At 40.4% G+C, this 22,070-nt stretch overlaps 1 protein-coding gene across 5 annotated transcripts in view; it reads left to right on the top strand.

Moving 5' to 3' along the window:
* The first annotated feature begins 2,304 nt into the window (after window positions 1-2,304).
* LOC116703637 (uncharacterized) overlaps window positions 2,305-22,070 on the top strand; it is a 21,008-nt gene continuing 1,242 nt past the window's right edge. Inside the window, exons 1-9 of one of the 5 annotated variants that reach the window (XM_032538493.1) lie at window positions 2,305-2,396; window positions 12,449-12,484; window positions 12,588-12,902; window positions 13,275-13,577; window positions 15,253-15,546; window positions 17,573-17,863; window positions 19,490-19,813; window positions 21,740-21,874; window positions 21,962-22,027. In XM_032538493.1, the coding sequence (XP_032394384.1) occupies window positions 2,324-2,396; window positions 12,449-12,484; window positions 12,588-12,902; window positions 13,275-13,577; window positions 15,253-15,546; window positions 17,573-17,863; window positions 19,490-19,813; window positions 21,740-21,874; window positions 21,962-22,027 (1,837 nt within the window). In that variant the 5' untranslated portion in view covers window positions 2,305-2,323. Of the gene's footprint in view, window positions 2,397-11,601; window positions 11,736-12,448; window positions 12,485-12,587; window positions 12,903-13,274; window positions 13,578-15,252; window positions 15,553-17,572; window positions 17,864-19,489; window positions 19,814-21,739; window positions 21,875-21,961; window positions 22,028-22,070 lie in introns of those variants that run through there. The other 4 variants (XM_032538492.1, XM_032538494.1, XM_032538496.1 and 1 more) reach the window with 4 other exon arrangements.

Genomic DNA, 22,070 nt, shown 5'->3' with positions numbered 1-22,070 from the left:
CCATGAGGTCTAATCCCTTGTCCATGATATGGTTTGTGTGAGGATGCTTTATTTGTGATGGATTGTGTGTGGAAAAGTTCTATATTCATTGTTGAGCGTGGTGAAGCTGTAAGGCGTTAGTACACTGTAATCCACTCCACGTTTTTGCGCTGCTTGGCGTTCCGAGATCTCGCTGTGTTTCCCATGCTCCTCAGCGGGGGTGCAGAGTATTTGCAATATTCCCGTGTTGCTAGCATCGAGAGCAACACGCTCGGATGATGGCAAACGTGCAGATGGATGGAATGTTTGAAGCAGGTGGCAGACTGATGGTACACAAATTATGTGCGAACTTCTGCGGATGTAACGTGGACGGTGTGAAGTCCATGTTCTCTGATGGCAGCAATGCACGTTGGAATGGAGCAGTTGTTGAGAGTTAGCAGCTGTGGAATAAAATACTTCATGACGGTCGCCGAAAGTGCTAGCCTTGAGTTAGCCGTTAGCCAAATACAGAGATGGAAGACTGTGAAGACTGGCACAGGGAGAAGATGGTCCAAATACGGCAGAGGGTGCATGAGGTGCACGGAGACTGGCTGTAGGCAGCTGAGAGCTAGCTACCAACTGCAGAGGTATCACTCGAGGCAAACCTGACCGGGACAGCTAGATGTCGCCCGGGAGAGAACTTAAACCTTGTAGTGCAGCGCTGGAATAATGAAAAAATCCAGGTGTTCCACTGACAGGGGAGGTGAAAAAATTAAGACCAAGAAAAAAGCAAGGAGAACGCTGCGAAACAACAAAACGCAGGGTCCTCTCCTAAGATTTCTAATTAGAGAAGTAACTCTGAACTAGGGAAGCCAACCTTAGTGGTCCTAATACTGTATCTGAAGTCTCTTTATATAGACTTGTGGTCCTAATACTGTATCTGAAGTCTCTGTTATATAGACCTAATGGTCCCTAATACTGTATCTGAAGTCTCTGATATAGACCTTAGTGGTCCCCTAATACTTGTTTGAAGTCTTTTATATAGACCTTAGTGGTCCCTAATACTGTATCTGAAGTCTCTTTATATAGACCTTAGTGGTCCCCTAATACTGTATCTGAAGTCTTGTCCCCAATTCAGCCTTGGTCCAGAATTCCAGCCACTAGAGCCAGTCTCACAATGAGCTTTCCTTAGTATGTGCCATTTCGGTGTCTGTAGCTTTAAATGCCATTGAGGAGGAGGGGGGGGGTGTGGCCTTGACCAACTTGTTTTGTCGTTTGAAAGCCATAGTTTCTCCCTCTCAAGGGGGGCCAAATTCTCTCAGTGGGCAAACCGAAGAAGGGACATAACCTTCCCTTTATGAGTCATAAACGGCAAATTCCAGCTTGGCCCATCTAAGCTTTCAGTGAGAATAAATAGAATAAATTAGTACACATTCAATCAAATGTTAATTACACATAAAATGTATTATATTTTTCTGAAAATCTGTCACTGGTTTTGACAAATAAATTGGGTATGCTAATGAAATGTTGTGGACGTGAGAGAAAGCAATAGAGCTAGGCTTCCCACCATAGGGAAGTCATCACCCACTACAAGTACAGAAAAAAGACTGAATGCATACACACAAACGGAAGAGCATGAAGCTGAATCCAACAGCTAAAGGTTTTGTGAACAGTTAAGTTTGAAAGATGTCTGTAGGTGAAAGTATTTAGTGGAGTAGCATTTTAAAAGGGAGAACCCTGAAGAGGATTTGAAGATTGCTCCAATGACTTTGATGTAAAATAAAAAATTAAAAGGCTTAAATTTTAAAAAGTATAAATAGCAGACAAAAGTTGAAGAAGTCCATCATGGATTAAAGAGCTGAAAAGTTTGATATCTAATGTTGTTGCAGCTGAAAGTATGCAGAGTAAGAGGTGACCAAAGAAAGTTGAAGTATCAAGAATCGGATTACAATACTGGGAATGCTGCGAATCAGCAACATAATTAGGTCCACATAATAAATGCAACATTTCCTGCGTGAATATGTAATACATACTTGAAAAAACGAATTCGAATAAACAATATTAATAAAGAAAATGAATGAAATAACAGTTTAAAAAGGAGTAGAGAGAAGAAGTTTTCAAATATTTAGTCCTATATTTCCATAACTGAAACAATAAATCACATTCATAAGAAATTACTTAAAGAGCCATCTTTGTGACATTGAAAACTCTGGCTTAAGCTCAACATACCGGCTAACACTACAGAGGTTCTGTACTCTGCAGTTTGGGCTGAAAAAAAACAAAGAAGAAAGGGAGTGTTCCAGGAAAGACTAGCAGTGTGAAGCTTCTTTGCACGCAGTGTTAAGTTTAGTTTTGTCACTGATAAATGATAGAGAGCAGCTTAGTGACAGACATGAGGAGCAAACAACAGAGAAGAAACATTTGCCATTTGGCCATGGGTAAGACCAAATTACCAATTGTATTTTAAAGCTGAAGTTTAGCAGCTGTATTGTTTAGTATAGACTAACTTTCAACTTCAACTTTCAGAATAAAGATTTTCTCTTTATTTAAAGAGCTGAAAATGACATTCAGAACATAGTATAGCAGTAAACGGTACTTGCTATGTGAAAATATAAAGGCAGAGAAATATTGGCATTGCTCTGTGTGTGTTGTTAGCCGAGCTTCTTGCTTTTTATAACAATCTTTCTTCATAATCATTTGATTATGTTAGTGCATGTGTGTCCCTCCCTCTGAAATTGTTAATTGGGCAGAAAATGTGTGAAAAACTAAATTTAAATCATTTATGACTTAACGTGCATGGGTTTGCTTGATAAACTGAACTCCAAGCATATTTAAAAATGAATTGTTTTGGAACTGAGTCCAATAACTTGAAGCAGATTGTAATATGCATTCAATTCAATAGTTGAATAATAGAAATGTACTCTCATACTTCACATTCGGTTACTGAGACCACATCGGTCGTTGATGAAGGGAATTGAAGTGCACTTTCAACCATTGCGGTCTGGGTATATTTGGATACTTGGAAAAAAAAAAAAAACCTTCCACAAACTTATTTATGTCTAAAGTTGTTGAATTATGAGCCTTTCCATTTTTTTCTCTTTCTCCTGTGTCTATTTCTCTTGAGTTCAACTTCCCCTGCTGCAGGTTTGTCAAATCTATGGTGTAATGCATACAATCTTTTAGTTTTCAATATCAATCTTGCAAAATACTTAAATTGTGTTATTTCTTACGTGTCGACAGATGGTCAGATCAGAAACGGGTCTCGTCTACTCTGTGCTCTGGACGAGTTGAATATATCACAACAACAACTGGGGAACCGTCTGTGAGATCGTGGGACTAAACGATGCTAAGTGTGGTTTGCAGAGAGTTGGGCTGTGGTCCGGCACTGAGTGCCCTCATCAGCTACTTTGGGGAAGGAACCGGACAAATCTGGCTTGATGATGGGCCTGTTCAGGAAGGAGAGCTCTAACTCAGTGTCAGCTGGAGGATGGGATACACAACTGTGGACATAATGAGGATGCTGGTGTGGTCTGTTCAGGTAATAAAAGATTTGGGTGAAGTGTTTTGAATAAATGTTTCCTTTCTAAGACAGCTCTGGATAAAGTGGAAAAGAGCTGGAAACACAGCATACTTCAGAATTAGAAAGTAGAAACAAGTGTGAAATGTTGTAGCACACCAGAAAACTGTTACTCATAAAATGTAAGTGAAGCAGTGTATCAAGTGCTTGATCCTCTGTCAATGGTTTATATCATACTCACAGTCTTGTAAGGAATGTAAAGACTGTAAATTAGTCATAACTTTTGGCAAATGTGTTTAACACAGACGGTTTCTGTCAAGACTAAATGAAGACCACCCCCCCCCACACCCCAAGCAATGATTTGTTTCGTGTTCTTTCCCAGGTGTCAGATTGGCTGGTTCACTCTGGGCTCTGGCGAGTTGAAATATATCACAACAACATCTGGGGAACAGTCTGTGATGATGCGTGGGACTTAAACGATGCTAAGGTGGTTTGCAGGGAGTTGGGCTGTGATACGGCACTGAGTGCCCCTCAATCAGCCTACTTTGGGGAAGGAACGGACAAATCGGCTTGATGATGTGGCCTGTTCAGGAAATGAGAGCTCTCTAACTCAGTGTCAGCACAGAGGATTTGGGATCACAAATGTGGAATAAGGGATGCTGGTGTGGTCTGTTCAGGTAATAACGATTTTTAATTGTTTTTTTCAAGTCAGTACGATGGTTCGGCTAGCTCAAAGTATGCTGAGTCCATTCCATCTCATCCAAAAGTTGTCAAGACGTTTCATTAACACCAAAATGCCAACCTCAGGTGTCTGCTAGAGGTGAAGTCAGGGGATACGGTGAATGTCTATAGTACCTGTTGTTGTGACCATCTAATAGTTGTGAGTATCTTAGCCTAGACCAAAGTGGTGGACTGCAGACCAACATGGGCCCTTTTATAGATTGAAACTGTCCCTGCCATTCCAGTGACCATGGGCATGCTGCCTGCTAGCTCATTCCACGGCCGTGACCCACTAAATGGTAGGGCATATTTAATGTATTGAACGTTGCTGTGAGATAAGGGCCTCTGCATCCATAAAGCAATGCTGTGGTAAAACACATCACATAAAAATGCTTAAAATATCAAAGTCTACACATGAGTAAATTAAAACATCAGAGAGATGTTCTCAAATAAGAAAGGACAGCGGTGGTGTAGGCGGCCAGAGGGTAGGAAGGTGGTAAGTAGGCAGACTCAAACATGCGCATTTCCAAAGGTCATTATTTTATTTCCACGGTCCCAGTACATGGTAATAAAACAATCAAAACTTTAGAAAAATGACATTAAAAACTAATAGTAGCACTAACAGGCACATGTTCCTAGCAGCACAGCCTCACCACTCTAACCCCGGGAGCATGAATCCCACTATTTATATGGGTGCTCAATTCCCACCCCACTGCTCAGTCCATTCCATCCTAAAGCAAGTTGATCTACTCCATAACATTAATACCTAGCAACTCTTAACCTATGGAACTGGTACCAGTTCACTCCTATCCCACTGATTACAAAAACGTTCAGGGTATATTACTTTTTTATTATAACCAAAAAACATTCTATAAGAAAGAAAACCCCTACTTGGTTGGCCCGGTGATGTCATCCATGACAACCCCCCTCCTTTCAAACAGGAATTACTTAAGCGGCCCCTCCCAAACAACTGTCTTGCATGGTGGAATGAAAAAGGAACAACCAGCTGTAATTATCCACACAGGGAAACCTTTAAACCTGTTCAACATTTCAGCCTAATAAAATGGAACTGACACTAACGTAACTAGTGTCACTTACTATAAAAATTAACTGTATGGCCAATTGGTGAGCTAACCACTGTACAGATGCAATGCTTAAATACAACCATGCATATGTGGCTCTTCTACCACATCTGTTGCAAATTATGTTCATCTTGAAACATTTTATGTACATCATACAGTAATTTGCCATTGTTGTCCCACTCTTGATTTAAATGGGACAAAACTGCACTGTATGCAGGTAGACAAGCATATAACCCGGTTGTATGAATTTGTCAGCTTGTGGTTGCCCCTCATTTGAGACAGCTTTTACAGCTTCAAATCTGGTGTCTTTTTCAAATACAGTGGAAGAGAATTACATTGAAAAAACAAGCATGTCCACATGGTAACTCTAAAAAAACACTTATAAACATCACGGAGGGTTTTAAATCTGTACTTTTTAAAGGATATTCATCAGAGTTCCCATTCTCCCTCATTATATTGTTGTGTTATGTTTCAGCACTCCTCCCAAAGCCAGCATTCTCATGAATCCTGCAGCTGAGGTTACCTGGGGTCAAGACGTCAGTATCACTGTTCTGTCATAATCAAACTCAGCAGCTTTTAAATCCCACATTTATTTAAAAAAGGCTTTGAGTTCAGTTGGAGAGAGAAAAAAACGTCAAGTACCCCTCAGCCACCTTCAGCATGCCTGAAGTCAACTTTGACAGCGAAGGATCATCCAGTGTCACTATAAGATAACAGTTGCAGGTCAGACTTCAACCTCAAGTGACTCTGTCGGACTCTCTGTTACTGGTAAGGAAATCATCAGTTCCCTGATATTGATGTTTAACATTTTGGAAGATACGTTATTGGCTTTTTGTGAGTTATATAAGGGGACACAAATTTTGTCATCCAACTTCTACAAGAAAAAAAAATCTAGAACTGCAAGCAGTTATGACCAGGTCCAAGCCTCCCGCGCCAGTTGTCCCGACGCCATTTGGCATCGGCAAACCAGAGCATGCGGAAAGCGACCCGAAGCTGACGTGGGGAGGCAAACTCCGAAACATTGAGTGAGCACACGGTCGGGGTTACATGCTGTTGCAAAATCCAGAGCCCAAAGGAGTTTGACAACCTCTGGTCCGTCTGCTTTTTTTTTTTTTCTATAAAAGTTGGAAAACATCAACCCGTTGTCCCTAGTCAATATGAACATCCTTTCTTTTTCAGAAAAAACAGGGCTATTAGAATATTTGTGCTGCACTAAGGTCACTTGAATGTTAAAAAGGGTAGGACCTTAAAGACAAATAATAAAAAAGCTTAACATGAATCTACAGATGTGTATGTTGATATCAAAACACGAGCAATGCCACACGAGCATTTGTGTTGTCAAAACAGTTCTGTGTACAGTATATGGAGCATCCAGTGCAAAAATAAACACTGAACATTATAAACTCACATTGGACAAATATTTAATTTCTTACCTACAGTGTATCATCTTGCACTTAATGATATGGATTAATTGCACAAGACCCAAAAACTCTTCTAGACTGGATACAAAACCTTCTGTAGGGACAGGAAGGCAACAAAGACATCAGCAGAACTGTAGTTTTGAGCTCCAAAAGACAGTATGTTTCTACCAGTTATATTAATAATTACACGTATGAACAGAAGTGCCGTTTGAAGTCATTACGACACGTTCAATCTCCGAAGGGAATAAATGGGCCAAACGGTCTACGTGAGTATAAGCCCCCTAATGGCCTATCTTACCGGAATTGGTACAGAGCCTCGAGTGACTGACACATAATCATCAGAGGTTTGGTGTTGATAGCAATTACTGTGGCAGAGTATTGCAATTGCAAGTTTTCCATTGAAAGCATAGTTTTATGCAAACAAACAAATGTGATTATAGCGCCCCCTAATGGCCTATCGTTACCAAATTGGTAGAGAGCATCATGGATAGATGTGAAACACTGCTCTAAGTGTTTCTCAACATTTAATTTGGCGAGATAAATATATGTGTTTGGTAGCTTGCTACAGAAATGTCCATCTATCTAAGTAATTCACTTAAGTGTAACGGTTTAATCCAAACGTTGGCCAATAGGCCACGCCCACTTTAACAATCATTGCAACATTGTAGAGGCACCAACAGGTAGCCTAGATTACCCATTAAATTTTGTAAAAATTGATGAGCCATTCATGAGATATCAACTTTTGTATTTGTAGTGGCCCCTGGTGGCCCATGTTTGTCAAATTAGTTTTAGAAATTTCACCGCTTAAAATCTAGGCGAAAATGGGCGTGGACTACAATAACACAGTAATATAACAGTGAAAAAACAATGTTTTATTTATTCACCCTTTTTTACTTATTTATTTATATAAATCTACAACAGCAGGTATTAAATAATAAGATTTATAACCACTTTCATGTCACCAACACAACATACAAACGTTACTGTTAAGGCTATAGGAAACATTGCATTCATTTGAATGGTAGATTCATTTCAAATGTAAATTAAGTTTTCAAATGTATGTTGCTGAACCTAAAAGAATGAGAGGGAATGCACAGAAGCAGTTCTGTGTAATATAACAATGTAACAATGTAACATAACAATACTACTCCACTCTTTAATTATTTAAGGAGCAGGGGCCGTGAAACACCTCTTGGGTAGCCCAAGGGTTAACCTCACCACACACACACAACGCATTCACGCACACGTGGACACACATGCATACATACATACATACATACATACATACATACATACACACACTCACGCACACACATGCATACATACAAACACACACGCACACATTCACACACACTGCCCGCATCTTGGTCTTGAACCTCCTCCTCACTGCTGCTCCTGTCGCTCTCGCTACTGCGCTCACCATCACCTGCAGGGGTCAAAATTAACTTTTAGAAATGTGAAAATCTATAGATAATCTATGGATAAACTGGTGAAATTCACTAGCCATTCAATAGGAAATCAGCATTTCAGTCTAAAATCTAGTACCAGCCAACATAATTTTTTCCTTATCTCCTGTCTCTATTGGACAGTGGAGTTTGGTTATATGTTTATACTTATACTTATATTTACCATTTGCTGTAAGTGCATGTTGTGTGTGATGTCTGTATGCTACTGAGACCCCCTGAATTTCCCCTTGGGGATCAATAAAGTATTCATCTATCTATCTATCATAAAAATTTGGCTGGTGCTGGTGCTAATTTTGAATCCTGATTCACCTGGCTTGACAACATTTTCCTCATCACTGCTGCTCCTGTCGCTCTCACTGTTGCTCTCTTCATCACCTGGCTTGGGAACATATTCCTCATCGCTGCCTGCACTATCGCTGAGACAACTATCCTCACTGTCCTCCGGGGGAGCTCTGACGTGAGGTTGCGCGATTACGCGCTTGCCGTAAAACACGGAAGGTTTCATTCGGATCTGCATAAAAATAAATAGCTTTTGTATTCATATCCCAGCATGGTGTCTGTATAAAGACTATTGAAAATAACTAAGCAAAATACAAAGGATTACCTAGATAAGCCGTCCTGAAAAGCGTTTTTCTATATAGCGCTAGCTAGCAGTTAGCATTAGTCTTATGGTCTACTGTCGCTAATATGCTACAAAGCTAAATATTATAATAACTTCAAAAATACTTGTCACACATATTTCACCTCATTACATCGAGTGTATAAGCACACAATAAGCAGGTCAGTATTTTTATCTTAGCAAAACTTACCTTATATACACCTAAGGATCAAACTTTCCCGCCTCATATCGATAACCTCGCGACCGGAGAAATCCTTGTGCGTAAACAGGAAATAAGTCCGTCACTTTGCGGTCCCACTAGAAACAAGTGCTTGTCGAAGGTTCCTAGGTCCGTAGCGAATATGCACTAACCGGCATTGGGGGAATGAAGACGCTATCTCGGCTGGTTAATTAAGTTAAACGGTTCGTCGCATATTTATGACAGTAGGCGTTAAGGGGTTAAGTGCTGAATAAACCCCTGGCGGGTTTTTGTCAGGCCCATGAGGTCTAATCCCTTGTCCATGATATGGTCTTGTGTGAAGGATGCTTTATTTGTGATGGATTGTGTGCTGAAAAGTTCTATATTCATTGTTGATGCTGTGGTGAAGCTCTGTATAGGCTGTAGTACACTGTAATCCACTCCACGTTTTCTGGCCTGCTTGGCGTTCCGAGATCTCGCTGTGTTTCCCATGCTCCTCAGCGGAGGGTGCAGAGATTTTGCAATATTACCCGTGTTGCTAGCATCGAGAGCAACACCGCTCGGATGATGGCAAACGTGCAGATGGATGGAATGTTTGAAGCAGGCTGGCCAGACTGATGGTACACAAACTTATGATGCGAACTTCTGCGGATGTAACGTGGACGGTGCTGAAGTCCATGTTCTCTGATGGCAGCAATGCACGTTGGAATGGAGCAGTTGTTGAGAGTTAGCAGCTGTGGGATAAAATACTTCATGACGGTCGCCGAAAGTGCTAGCCTTGAGTTAGCCGTTAGCCAAATACAGAGATGGAAGACTGTGAAGACTGGCACAGGGAGAAGATGGTCCAAATCATGGCAGAGGGGTGCATGATGCACGGAGGACTGGCTGTAGGCAGCTGAGAGCTAGCTACCAACTGCAGAGGTATCTACTCGAGGCAAAACCTGACCGGGACAGCTAGATGACTGCCCGGGAGAGAACTTAAACCTTGTAGTAGCAGCGCTGGAATAATGAAAAAATCCAGGTGTTCACCACTGACAGCGGGAGGTGAAAAAATTAAGACCAAGAAAAAAGCAACGGAGAAGCTGCGAACAACAAACGCAGGCGTCCTCTCCTAAGATGTCTTCTAATTAGAGAAGTAACTCTGAACTAGGGAAGCCAACCTTAGTGGTCCCTAATACTGTATCTGAAGTCTCTTTATATAGACCTTAGTGGTCCCCTAATACTGTATCTGAAGTCTCTGTTATATAGACCTTAATGGTCCCCTAATACTGTATCTGAAGTCTCTGTTATATAGACCTTAGTGGTCCCCTAATACTCTGTCTGAAGTCTCTTTTATATAGACCTTAGTGGTCCCCTAATACTGTATCTGAAGTCTCTTTTATATAGACCTTAGTGGTCCCCTAATACTGTATCTGAAGTCTTGTTCCCCAAATTCAGCCTTGGTCCAGAATTCCAGCCACTAGAGCCAGTCTCACAATGAGCTTTCCTTAGTATGTGCCATTTCGGTGTCTGTAGCTTTAAATGCTATTGAGGAGGAGGGGGGGGGTGTGGCCTTGACCAACCTTGTTTTGCTCGTTTGAAAGCCATAGTTTCTCCCTCTCACGGGTGGGCCAAATTCTCTCAGTGGGCAAAGCCGAGAAAGGGGACATAACCTTTCCCCTTTATGATGTCATAAACGGCAAATTCCAGCTTGGCCCATCTAAGCTTTCAGTGAGAATAATAAGAATAAATTAGTACAACATTCAATCAAATGTTAATTAACACCTAAAATGTATTTATATTTTTCTGAAAATCTGTCACTAGGTTTTGACAAATAAATTGTGTATGCTAAGTAAATGTTGTGGACGTGAGAGAAAGCAATAGAGCTAGGCTTCCCACCATAGGGAAGTCATCACCCACTACAAGTACAGAAAAAGACTGAATGCATACCACACAAACTGGAAGAGCATGAAGCTGAATCCAACAGCTAAAGGTTTTGTGAACAGATTAAAGTTTGAAAGATGTCTGTAGGTGAAAGTATTTTAGTGGAGTAGCATTTTAAAAGGGAAGAACCCTGAAGAGGATTTGAAGATTGCTCCACTGACTTTGATGTAAAATAAAAAAATTAAAAGGCTTAACATTTTAAAAAGTATAAATAGCAGACAAAAAGTTGAAGAAGTCCCATCATGTGATTAAAGAGCTGAAAAGTTTGATATCTTAATGTTTGTTGCAGCTGAAAGTATGCAGAAGTAAGAGGTGACCAAAGAAAGTTGAAGTATCAAGAATCGGATTACAATACTGTGAATGCTGCTGAATCAGCATCCATACATTTAGAGTCCACATAATAAATGCAACATTTCCTGCGTGAATATGTAATACATAACTTGAAAAAACGAATTCGAATAAACAATATTAATAAAGAAAATGAATGAATATTACACGTTTAAAAAGGAGTAGGAAGAAGTTTTCAAATATCTAGTCCTATATCTTCTCCATAACTGAAACAATTAAATCACATTCATAAGAAATTACTTAAAGAGCCATCTTTGTGACATTGAAAACTCTGGCTTAAGGCTCAACATACCTGGCTAACACTACAGAGGTTCTGTACTCTGCAGTTTGGGCTGAAAAAAAAGCAGAAAAGAGGAAGTGTTCCAGGAAAGACTAGCAGTGTGAAGTCTTCTTTGCACCGCAGTGTTAAGTTTAGTTTTCTGTCACTGATAAATGATAGAGAGCAGCCTTAGTGACAGACATGAGGAGCAAACAACAGAGAAACATTTGCCATTTGGCCATGGGTAAGACCAATATTACAAAATTGTATTTGAAAAGCTGAAGTTTAGCAGCTGTATTGTTTAGTATAGACTAACTTTCAACTTCAACTTTTCAGAATAAAGATTTTCCTCTTTATTTAAAGATGCTGAAAATGACATTCAGAACATTAGTATAGCAGTAAACGGTTACTTGCTATGTGAAAATATGAAGGCAGAGAAATAATTGGCATTGCTTCTGTGTGTGTTGTTAGCCGAGCTTCTCTGCTCTTTTATTAACATATCCTTTCATTTCATAATCATGATTTGATTATGTTAGTGCATGTGTGTCCCTCCCTCTGAAATTGTTAATTGGGCAGGAAAATGTGTGAAAAACTAAATTTAAATCATTTATGACTTAACGTGCATGGTTGCTTTGATAAACTGAACCTCCATAGCATAATTTAAAAATGAATTTGTTTGGAACTGAAGTCCAATAAACTTGAAGCAGATTGTAATATGACATTCAATTCAATAGAATTGAATAATAGAAAATGTTACTCTCTATACTTTCACATTCGGTTTACTGAGACACACATCCGGTCGTTGATGAAGGGAATTGAAGTGCACTTTCACACAATTGCGGTCTGTGTATATTTGGATACTTGGAAAAAAAAAAAAAACCTTCCACAAACTTTATTTATGTCTTAAAGCTTGTTGAATTTATGAGCCTTTCCATTTTTTTCTCTTTCTCTCTGTAGTCTATTTTCTCTTGAGTTCAACTTCCCCTGCTGCAGGTTTGTCAAATCTATGGTGTAATGCATACAATCCTTTTAGTTTTCACTATACATTCTTGCAAAATACTTAAATATTTTGTATTATTTCTTACGTGTCTGACAGATGGTCAGATCAGAATAACTGGGTCTCGGTCTACTCTGTGCTCTGGACGAGTTGAAATATATCACAACAACACCTGGGGAACCGTCTGTGATGATTCGTGGGACTTAAACGATGCTAAGGTGGTTTGCAGAGAGTTGGGCTGTGGTCCGGCACTGAGTGCCCCTCAATCAGCCTACTTTGGGGAAGGAACCGGACAAATCTGGCTTGATGATGTGGCCTGTTCAGGAAGCGAGAGCTCTCTAACTCAGTGTCAGCACGGAGGATTTGGGATACACAACTGTGGACATAATGAGGATGCTGGTGTGGTCTGTTCAGGTAATAAAAGATTTGGGGTGAAGTGTTTTGAATAAATGTTTCCTTTTCTATAGACAGCTCTGGATAAAGTGGAAAAGAGCTGGAAACCACAGCATACTTTCAGAATTAGAAAGTAGAACAAGTGTGAAATGTTGCTAGCACACCAGAAACTGTTACTTAACCTAAAATGTAAGTGAAGCAGTGTATCAAGTGCTTGATCCTCTGTCAAATGTGTTATATCATACTCACAGTCTTGTAAGGAATGTAAAGCATGTAAATTAGTCATAACTTTTGGCAAATGTGTTTAACACAGACGGTTTCTGTCAAGACTAAATGAAGACCACCACCCCCCACACCCCAAGCAATGATTTGTCTTCTGTGTTCTCTTCCCAGGTGTCAGATTGGCTGGTTCCACTCTGTGCTCTGGGCGAGTTGAAATATATCACAACAACATCTGGGGAACAGTCTGTGATGATGCGTGGGACTTAAACGATGCTAAGGTGGTTTGCAGGGAGTTGGGCTGTGATACGGCACTGAGTGCCCCTCAATCAGCCTACTTTGGGGAAGGAACCGGACAAATCTGGCTTGATGATGTGGCCTGTTCAGGAAATGAGAGCTCTCTAACTCAGTGTCAGCACAGAGGATTTGGGATACACAACTGTGGACATAATGAGGATGCTGGTGTGGTCTGTTCAGGTAATAAACGATTTTATAATTGTTTTTTTCAAAGTCAGCTAGATGGTTCGGCTAGCTCAAAGTATGCTGAATGTCCATTCCATCTCATCCAAAAGTTGTCAAGACGTTTCATTTAACACCAAAAATGCCAACCTCATGGTCGTGCTAGAGGTGAAGTCAGGGGATACGGTGAATGTCTATAGTACATGTTGTTGTGATCCATCTAATAGTTGTTGAGGTATCTTAGCCTAGACCAAAGTGGTGGACTGCAGACCAACATGGGCCCTTTTATAGATTGATAACTGTCCCTGCCATTCCAGTGACCATGGACTGCTGCATGCTAGCTCATTCCACGGCCGTGACCCACTTAAATGGTAGGGCCATATTTAATGTTATTGAACTGTTGCTGTGAGATAAGGGCCTCCTGCCATCCATAAAGCAATGCTGTGGTCAAAAACACATCACATACAAAATGCTTAAAATATCAAAGTCTACACATGAGTAAATTAAAACATCAAGAGAGATGTTCTCAAAATAAGAAAGAGACGCTGTGGTGTAGGCGGCCAGAGTGGCTAGGAAGGTGGTAAGTAGGCAGACTCAAACATTGCTCATTTCCAAAGGTCATTATTTTATTTCCACGGTCCCAGTACATGGATAATTAAACAATCAAAACTTTAAGAAAATGACACATTAAACTAATAGTAGCACTAACAGGCACATGTTCCTAGCAGCACAGCCTCACCTCACTCTACCCCCGGGAGCATGAATCCCACTATTTATATAGGGTGCTCAATTCCCACCCCACTGCTTCAGTCCATTCCATCCTAAAGCAAGTTGATCTACTCCATAACATTAATACCTAGCAATCTCTTAACCTATGGAACTTGGTTACCAGTTCACTCCTATCCCACTGATTACAAAACAGTTCAGGGTTATTCATACTTTTTTATTTAATAACCAAAATAAACATTCCTATAAGAAAGAAAACCCTCTACTTGGTTTGGCCCGGTGATGTCATCCATGACAACCCCCCTCCTTTCAAACAGGAATTACTTAAGCTGGCCCCTCCCCAAACAACTGTCTTGCATGGTGGAACTGAACAAAGGAACAACCAGCTGTAATTATCCACACAGGGAAACCTTTAAACCATGTTCAACATTTCAGCCTAATAAAATGGAACTGACACTAACGTATAACTATGTGTCCACTTACTATAAATAATTAACTGTATGGGCCAATTGGTGAGCTAACCCACTTCGTCACAGATGCAAATGCTTAAATACAAAACATGCATATGTGGCTCTTCTACCCACATCCTGTTGCAAATTATGTTCATCTTGAAACATTTTATGTACATCATACGAGTAATTTGCCATTTGTGGTCCCACTCTTGATTTAAATGGGACAAAACTGCACTCCGTATGCAGGTAGACAAGCATATAACCAGGTTGTATTGAATTTGTTCAGCTTGTGTTGCCCCCTTTCATTTGAGACAGCTTTTACAGCTTCAAATCTGGTTGTCTTTTTCAAATATCAGTGGAAGAGAAATTACATTTGAAAAACAAGCATGTCAACATGGTAACTCTAAAAAACACTTATTAAACATCACGGAGGGTTTTAAATCTGTACTTTTTAAAGGATATTCCATCAGAGTTCCCATTATACCTCCTCATTATATTGTTGTGTTATGTTTCAGCACTCCTCCCAAAGCCCAGCATCTCCATGAATCCTGCAGCTGAGGTTACCTGGGGTCAAGACGTCAGTATCACTTGTTCTGTCATAACTCAAACTCAGCAGCTTTTAAATCCCACATTTATTTTAAAAAAGGCTTTGAGTTCAGTTGGAGAGAAAAAAACGTCAAGTACCAACTCAGCCACCTTCAGCATGCCTGAAGTCAACTTTGACAGCGAAGGATCATACCAGTGTCACTATAAGATAACAGTTGCAGGTCAAGACTTCAACTCCTCAAGTGACTCTGTCGGACTCTCTGTTACTGGTAAGGAAATCAATCAGTTCCCTGAATATTGATGTTTAAACATTTTGGAAGATACAGTTATTGGCTTTCTTGTTGAGTTATATAAGGGGACACAATTTTGTCATCCAACTTCTACAAGAAACAAAAAATCCTAGAACTGCAAGCAGTTATGACCAGGGTCCAAGCCTCCCCGCGCCAGTTGTCCCGACGCCATTTGGCATCGGCAAACCAGAGCATGCGAAAGCGGAACCCGAAGCGTGACGTGGGGAGGCAAACGTCCAGAAACATTGAGTGAGCCACAAGGTCGGGGTTACATTGCTGTTGCAAATATCCCAGAGCCCCAAAGGAGTTTTGACAACCTCTGGTCCGTCTGCTTTTTTTTTTTTCTATAAAAGCTTGGAAAACATCAACCCTGTTGTCCATAGTCAATCTATGAACATCCTTTCTTTTTCAGAAAAAACAGGGCTATTAGAATATTTGTGCTGCACTAAGGTCACTTGAATGTTAAAAAGGTCGTAGGACCTTAAAGACAAATAAATAAAAAAAGCTTAACATGAATCTCACAGATGTATGTTGATATCAAACACAGAGCAATGCCACACGAGCATTTGTGTTGTCTAAAACAGTTCTGTGTACAGTATATGGAGTCATCCAGTGCAAAAATAAACACTGAACATTATAACTCACATTGGACAAATTATTTACATTTCTTACCTACAGTGTATCAATCTTGCACTTAATGATATGGATTAATTGCACAATGACCCCGAAAAACTCTTCTAGACTGGATACAAAACCTTCTGTAAGGGACAGGAAGACAACAAAGACATCAGCAGAACTGTTAGTTTTGAGCTCCAAAAGACAGTATGTTTCTACCAGTTATATTAATAAATTACAACGTTATGAAACAGAAGTGCCGTTTGAAGTCATATACGACACGTTCAATCTCAGAAGGGATAAAATGGGCCAAAACGGTCTACGTTGAGTATAGCGCCCCCTAATGGCCTATCTTACCGGAATTGGTACAGAGCCTCCGAGTGACATGACACATAATCATCAGAGGTTTGGTGTTGATAGCAATTACTGTGGCAGAGATATTGCAATTGCAAGTTTTCCATTGAAATGCATAGTTTTATGACAAAACAAACAAATGTTGATTATAGCGCCCCCTAATGGCCTATCGTTACCAAATTTGGTAGAGAGCATCATGGATAGATGTGAAACACTGCTCTCAAGTGTTTCTCAACATTTAATTTGGCCGAGATATAATATATGTGTTTGGTAGCTTGCTACAGAAAATTTGTCCATCTATCTAAGTAATTCACTTAAGTGTAAGCGGTTAATCCAAACGTTGGCCAATAGGCCACGCCCACTTTAACCAATCATTGCAACCATTGTAAGAGGCACCAACAGGAGTAGCCATAGATGGTACCCATTAAATTTTGTAAAAATTTGATGAGCCATTCATGAGATATCAACTTTTGTATTTGTAGTGCCCCCTGGTGGCCAATGTTTGTCAAATTAGTTTTAGAAATTTCACGCTTAAAATCCTAGGCGAAAATGGGCGTGGCCTATATAATGAGATTTAGTTGGATCCATTAAACGCATGGATGTATAGTTTTTAAATGGCTGATTTACGGTTTGGGAGTTGTAGGGCCAAAAGCGTTTTTTGCTGCTTTAGCGCCACCTAGTGGTGGAAGTGGGTCAAATGTTGCGCCTGAGGTCTTTGCCAAGTTTTAGACCAGTCCTCAAAATGGCACACAGCCGCCATGTACGGTTTAGGCTGCAACGGGATTTTTAGTAGTGGAGGAGAAGAAAGAAAAACCTCAGAAAAACAATAATGGTCCAAGCTCGAGGGGGCTGGGAACCGCAGTTGCAGGCTTGGACCCTTAATTAATTAAGCAATTCTTCCAAATAATAAAACAAGGGAATATCCCCAGTGTGGGATTAATAAAGTCTATCTAATTTTAAAACTGAAAACTATATCTCAGCTCAAGGTTATTGTTTTAACTTTTTAACTCTTACATTTAATTCTTTTCAGTGAGCCTTCCAAAACCCACCATATCCATGAATCCTGTTGGTGAGGTTACCTGGGGCCAAGACGCTGGCATCACTTGTTTGATCTCAACTCAGGTTTTTGGTGGGACATTCATCCTCCAGCACTCCTCAGGCCAAATCAGAAAGACAGTAACGGGCACCAACTCTGCTACCTTCACCATTGACCAAGTGGACTTTCACAATGAAGGATTGTACCAGTGTTGGTATCAGACAAGGAGTTCAAGTCAAGACTTCATCTCACCCAAAAGTAACTTTGTCAGACTCACTATTTCTGGTAAGATTTATGGATTCATAATCTAATAAGACCACACAACAAGTAACACAGAGTAGCATTACCAAGAATAATCAAACATAAAGAAAAGGACAGGAATATAGCGAGGAGTGTGTTAATGCACAGTGCCTTCTGGAAAAGTTAACTATATACATATTATGCTATGACTATATTGGCATGTAGTTATCCTCAGGTCTGGACTCTTATCAAGCATGAGTAATTTCAGGCAAAATGGAAAATGTACATTTGAGTTCTGACAACTTCTCTTTTCACAGCAAATGCAAAATTGCTGCCATGTCACGTCACGCTGTTCGTCAAAAATTCAAGCTTTTCATAACTTTCCACCATTAAGGTCTTTGGATTGTACAGACATTTTAAATTTGATCTGGTCAAATCTGTAGGATGATTTCTTTAAAGCTATAGTGCTTAGTTTCTGTCGCCCCTATGAGGAATTCTAAGGAATGATAAAAATACTGTCAACAATAGGTTAGGTAGCCGGCTCCAGAGCTGCATAAGTTGTCGGTTGTCTGCGTTGAACACCAGGAAGAATAGTCGTCACTACGGTGATGACTAATAGTAAGCCTTAAAAAACATTAAACAACAATAAACTGTCTGCACATCTGCATGACTATTGGCCATGGAGCCAATTGGTCACGCCTGAGTCCAAGCCAAATTTCAATAAATGAAAAGGTTTGGGCTACAGAGCTCTGTGAGCTGTCGCTCGTATCATTGGCAGTTGGTAGCAATGGTTACGGTTAGACAGAGCGGACATTACATTTAAGTTTTGCCAAGCATAAAGGGGAAACTATGCCACGATGACATTTCCGTTCAAGCAAAAAAACAAGTAGTTATGTTCATGATGTTATGTTCTGTTTTTTTTATTTAAACACTCTTGAGGAACAGACACTCGTTTCCTGGGTGAATTGTTTTGTTGTTCCTCGGATGCAAACTTCCTCCCTGGCTTGAAAGCGCTGTGTTTTATGACCCACCCATCCACCGCGACCTTCTCCATATGTGGCTACACTACTCTTTTCAGCATATTTGTATTCTTGGCATCTACTAGAATAGTTTCACATGCTTTGGGGTTAAATACAAGATAGTTTTTCATACTGCCCCTTTCTGCATCACCTTTGCCTGAAACTCTCTGTCTGAGATCAGTCTGACTACATTCAAACTAGTCACTGGGCGGATGTCACACCACCACTTCATGCAAAGGCAGATCAAACAATGTTTTGAGGAAGCTGGAAATGCAAAACCAGTGGTGATTATTAACAAAGCATCAAAAACATACAAATGGAACAAACTGTACCCAGAAAAATAAAAAAATAAAAAACATACAGTGAGTCAAAAAACACTTAACCAAAGGGCAACCGCAAAAAACTCAATATATATATACACACACTCACACACACACACACACACACACACACACACACACACACACACACACACACACACACACACACACACACAAACATATATAAACACACACACATGAGTGTGTAGCCCCAGCCAATAGCAATGTGCAGGATGTGCATTCCCACCTTTGCCATCTTGATCTATGTTACTTCATTAATTGGATATTCAGCTAATACTCTTGTACCTTTTGTCCTTTTTGACTTACCCTAGTGCCGCTGCAGCAGCCCAACATCTCCCTAACATCTCCTAACAGAGGGGTGGTCTGGGGCCCTGAAGGTGCACAGATAACCAGGGGTTTCAGCTTTGTCTTCACCTGCTCCACTCCCTCCCATTATCTTGGAGGTGTTTTCTATCTCATCTTCTCTGGTTCCAACCTCACCAACACAAAGCCAGCGGTCAACCAGTCAGCCTCCTTTTCCTTCCCGGTGGCTGAGTATGGAGACCAGGGCAACTACAGCTGTGTGTTCGAAGTCAAACTGTCCTCAAGAAGATTCACCTCTCCACAAACTGCACCGATTAGTGTCATCATTAAAAGTAAGTAGAAAAAAAAAATAATTGAACTAAATTTTGCTAAGTTTTATCAAAAATATTTGAGAGATACATAGACTACTTCCTGTTTAGGGGTGATTTCCAGTATAGCCAGATCAGAAAAATAATGAATTGCATGATTGTACATGTACCAACCATGTTACTGATATAGTAGTCTGCATCAACGGAAGTACATTTCCGGGATAACTTCGCCCCAGATGTCCCTCGCTTTTCACTCATTGTATGTTGGCATTCTCAAACTTTCCTTCGCTCCAGGAAACAACACATTTTGAGTTAGCAAACTACATGCTGAAAATGGCAAGTTTGGAAGGGAGCTTTTTTTTTTACATACCACAAAGTATTTTTTGTGTAACCCAGCCCAGTGTCATGGCAGTTCATGAAAAACACCCTGTTGGTGTTGCCGTCTCCTGCGTGTGACGGTTCCTGTCCCCGTGGTTCTTTTCCTAACCACAACCGTCCAGTTATTGTAGCGTGCCCCGCGTGCATGTTCCATTCTGTTGTTGTCCCCGGCATGTGGCGTTTCATTTCCTCGTTTTTGCATTCCCCAGAGACTGTGGACTGTGTCCCAACGGCTATGTGGTGTTTATTTTTGTCGTTGTTGCGTCTCTCAGAGAAGCCCAGTTTCATGGTTATTGTATAGCACGTCCCGCATGCACGGTCCATCCCATTGCTGTCACTGGTGTGTGGGAAAATGGTCACGTTCCCATTTCATGGTGACCACCACGAAATAAATAAGAAAATCGTGTTCTTGTTGACGAATCAATAGATTAAATAACATCATAATTTCACAAACTGCCGTGAGACCGAGTTGTGTCCAGACCTTACTCCACAGCGCTGTGGCGACAGACTTTGCAAAGCAAGACTAGGCCAATGCTTTGAGATGCATTCATGGACCAAACCAAATTTGCTAAACCATATGATGAAATACGTAGTTTATTTCTACCCTCATATACAACCCAAGAGCATTTTCCATCCTCATATCTAAAACAGACAACATAATGGTCACGTTTTTAAGGACAGTCACAGTTTGGTTATGTTTAGGCACCAAAACTATTTAGTTATATTTAGGAAAACCAGTGTGGTTTGAGTTAAAATCAAGTAACTTTACTTGTGGTTATGCATGTGATGCTGAATGTTTGTTTTGTAAAGTAAAAAGCAACAAAATAAGTCACCATTAACTTTTGTTTTCAAACGGGACATGAAGCTGGTCTCCTTGTTCAAAGTCTTGTGTTAAAAGTAATGTCTGCCATACACTAGAAGACTTTAAATGGACACCATCTCACAACTAAAGACAATATCCCACATTGAATGTTAAAGACTGGGGATCTTACAGGATCACAAATTGCAACACTACAACTAGATTAGTTTTGAAAAAATTTAACCAAGCTAGCTGGTTACTGCTAGCATTAGCTGGCAACTTAAGGGAAAGTTTGCAATTTTCGGTTCTGCCGTACATGCAGATGAACGTCGGGGGTCCTCGAGGTTCGCGTTTATCCACCGTTAAAACTGCTGTTATGACTTGCTTCAGAAATTTTTAAAATCTGCAACTTTCCCTCTAAGCGTTTTGCTTAGCGCTATAGCAACCATAAACAACACTGGCTCCAGCTGCTTTCTGCTTCCTGTTTGGTGCTGGAGGGAGCACACAGTGCACACCCATTGGTTGTTGACAATGTTCATGTAATTTAACTTCACTACCAAGACTTGATTGTGTCAGAATGTCAAGATGAGAAGAATAGTGACTCGGAATGAGTTTTCTTTCCAACCTTAGACCACACGATTTAGAGGACGGGAGCACCCAAGACCTTGCAAGACCCTCAGGATTAAATTCAAATATTGGAAAATATTGTTAATCCCAATGTAAATAAAATAGACACATTTTAGGATTAACTGTTGAATGTTTGTCTCTCCTAGTGCATTTGTTGCCACTGGTCTCTTCAGTAGCTGCTGGGGGTCTACTGCTGCTCCTGCTGGTCTTGGTGGTGGTCTGCCTGGCTTGCAAGAGAAGACGACGAGCCAAGCACGCTGGAGCCCTCGTCCAAACTCAATGTTTGTGCTCACATGGTTCACATTCATCCAATGAGTTCAAATGCTTATAAAGAAGTTATTCTGATGTTCATGATTCTTGTGTTTCAGTGGCTGTCCGAGTCAGGAATGAATATGAAAATAACGACTATCAGGACGACGAGGCTGACTATGAAAATGTTGATCCAATGGACACCAAGAACAATATCAAAGAGGAAGC

Source organism: Etheostoma spectabile, chromosome 15 (genome assembly GCF_008692095.1).
Source record: "Etheostoma spectabile isolate EspeVRDwgs_2016 chromosome 15, UIUC_Espe_1.0, whole genome shotgun sequence".
Classification (NCBI taxonomy): Eukaryota; Metazoa; Chordata; class Actinopteri; order Perciformes; family Percidae; genus Etheostoma; species Etheostoma spectabile.
This window is presented reverse-complemented; position numbering and strand designations above follow the sequence as displayed.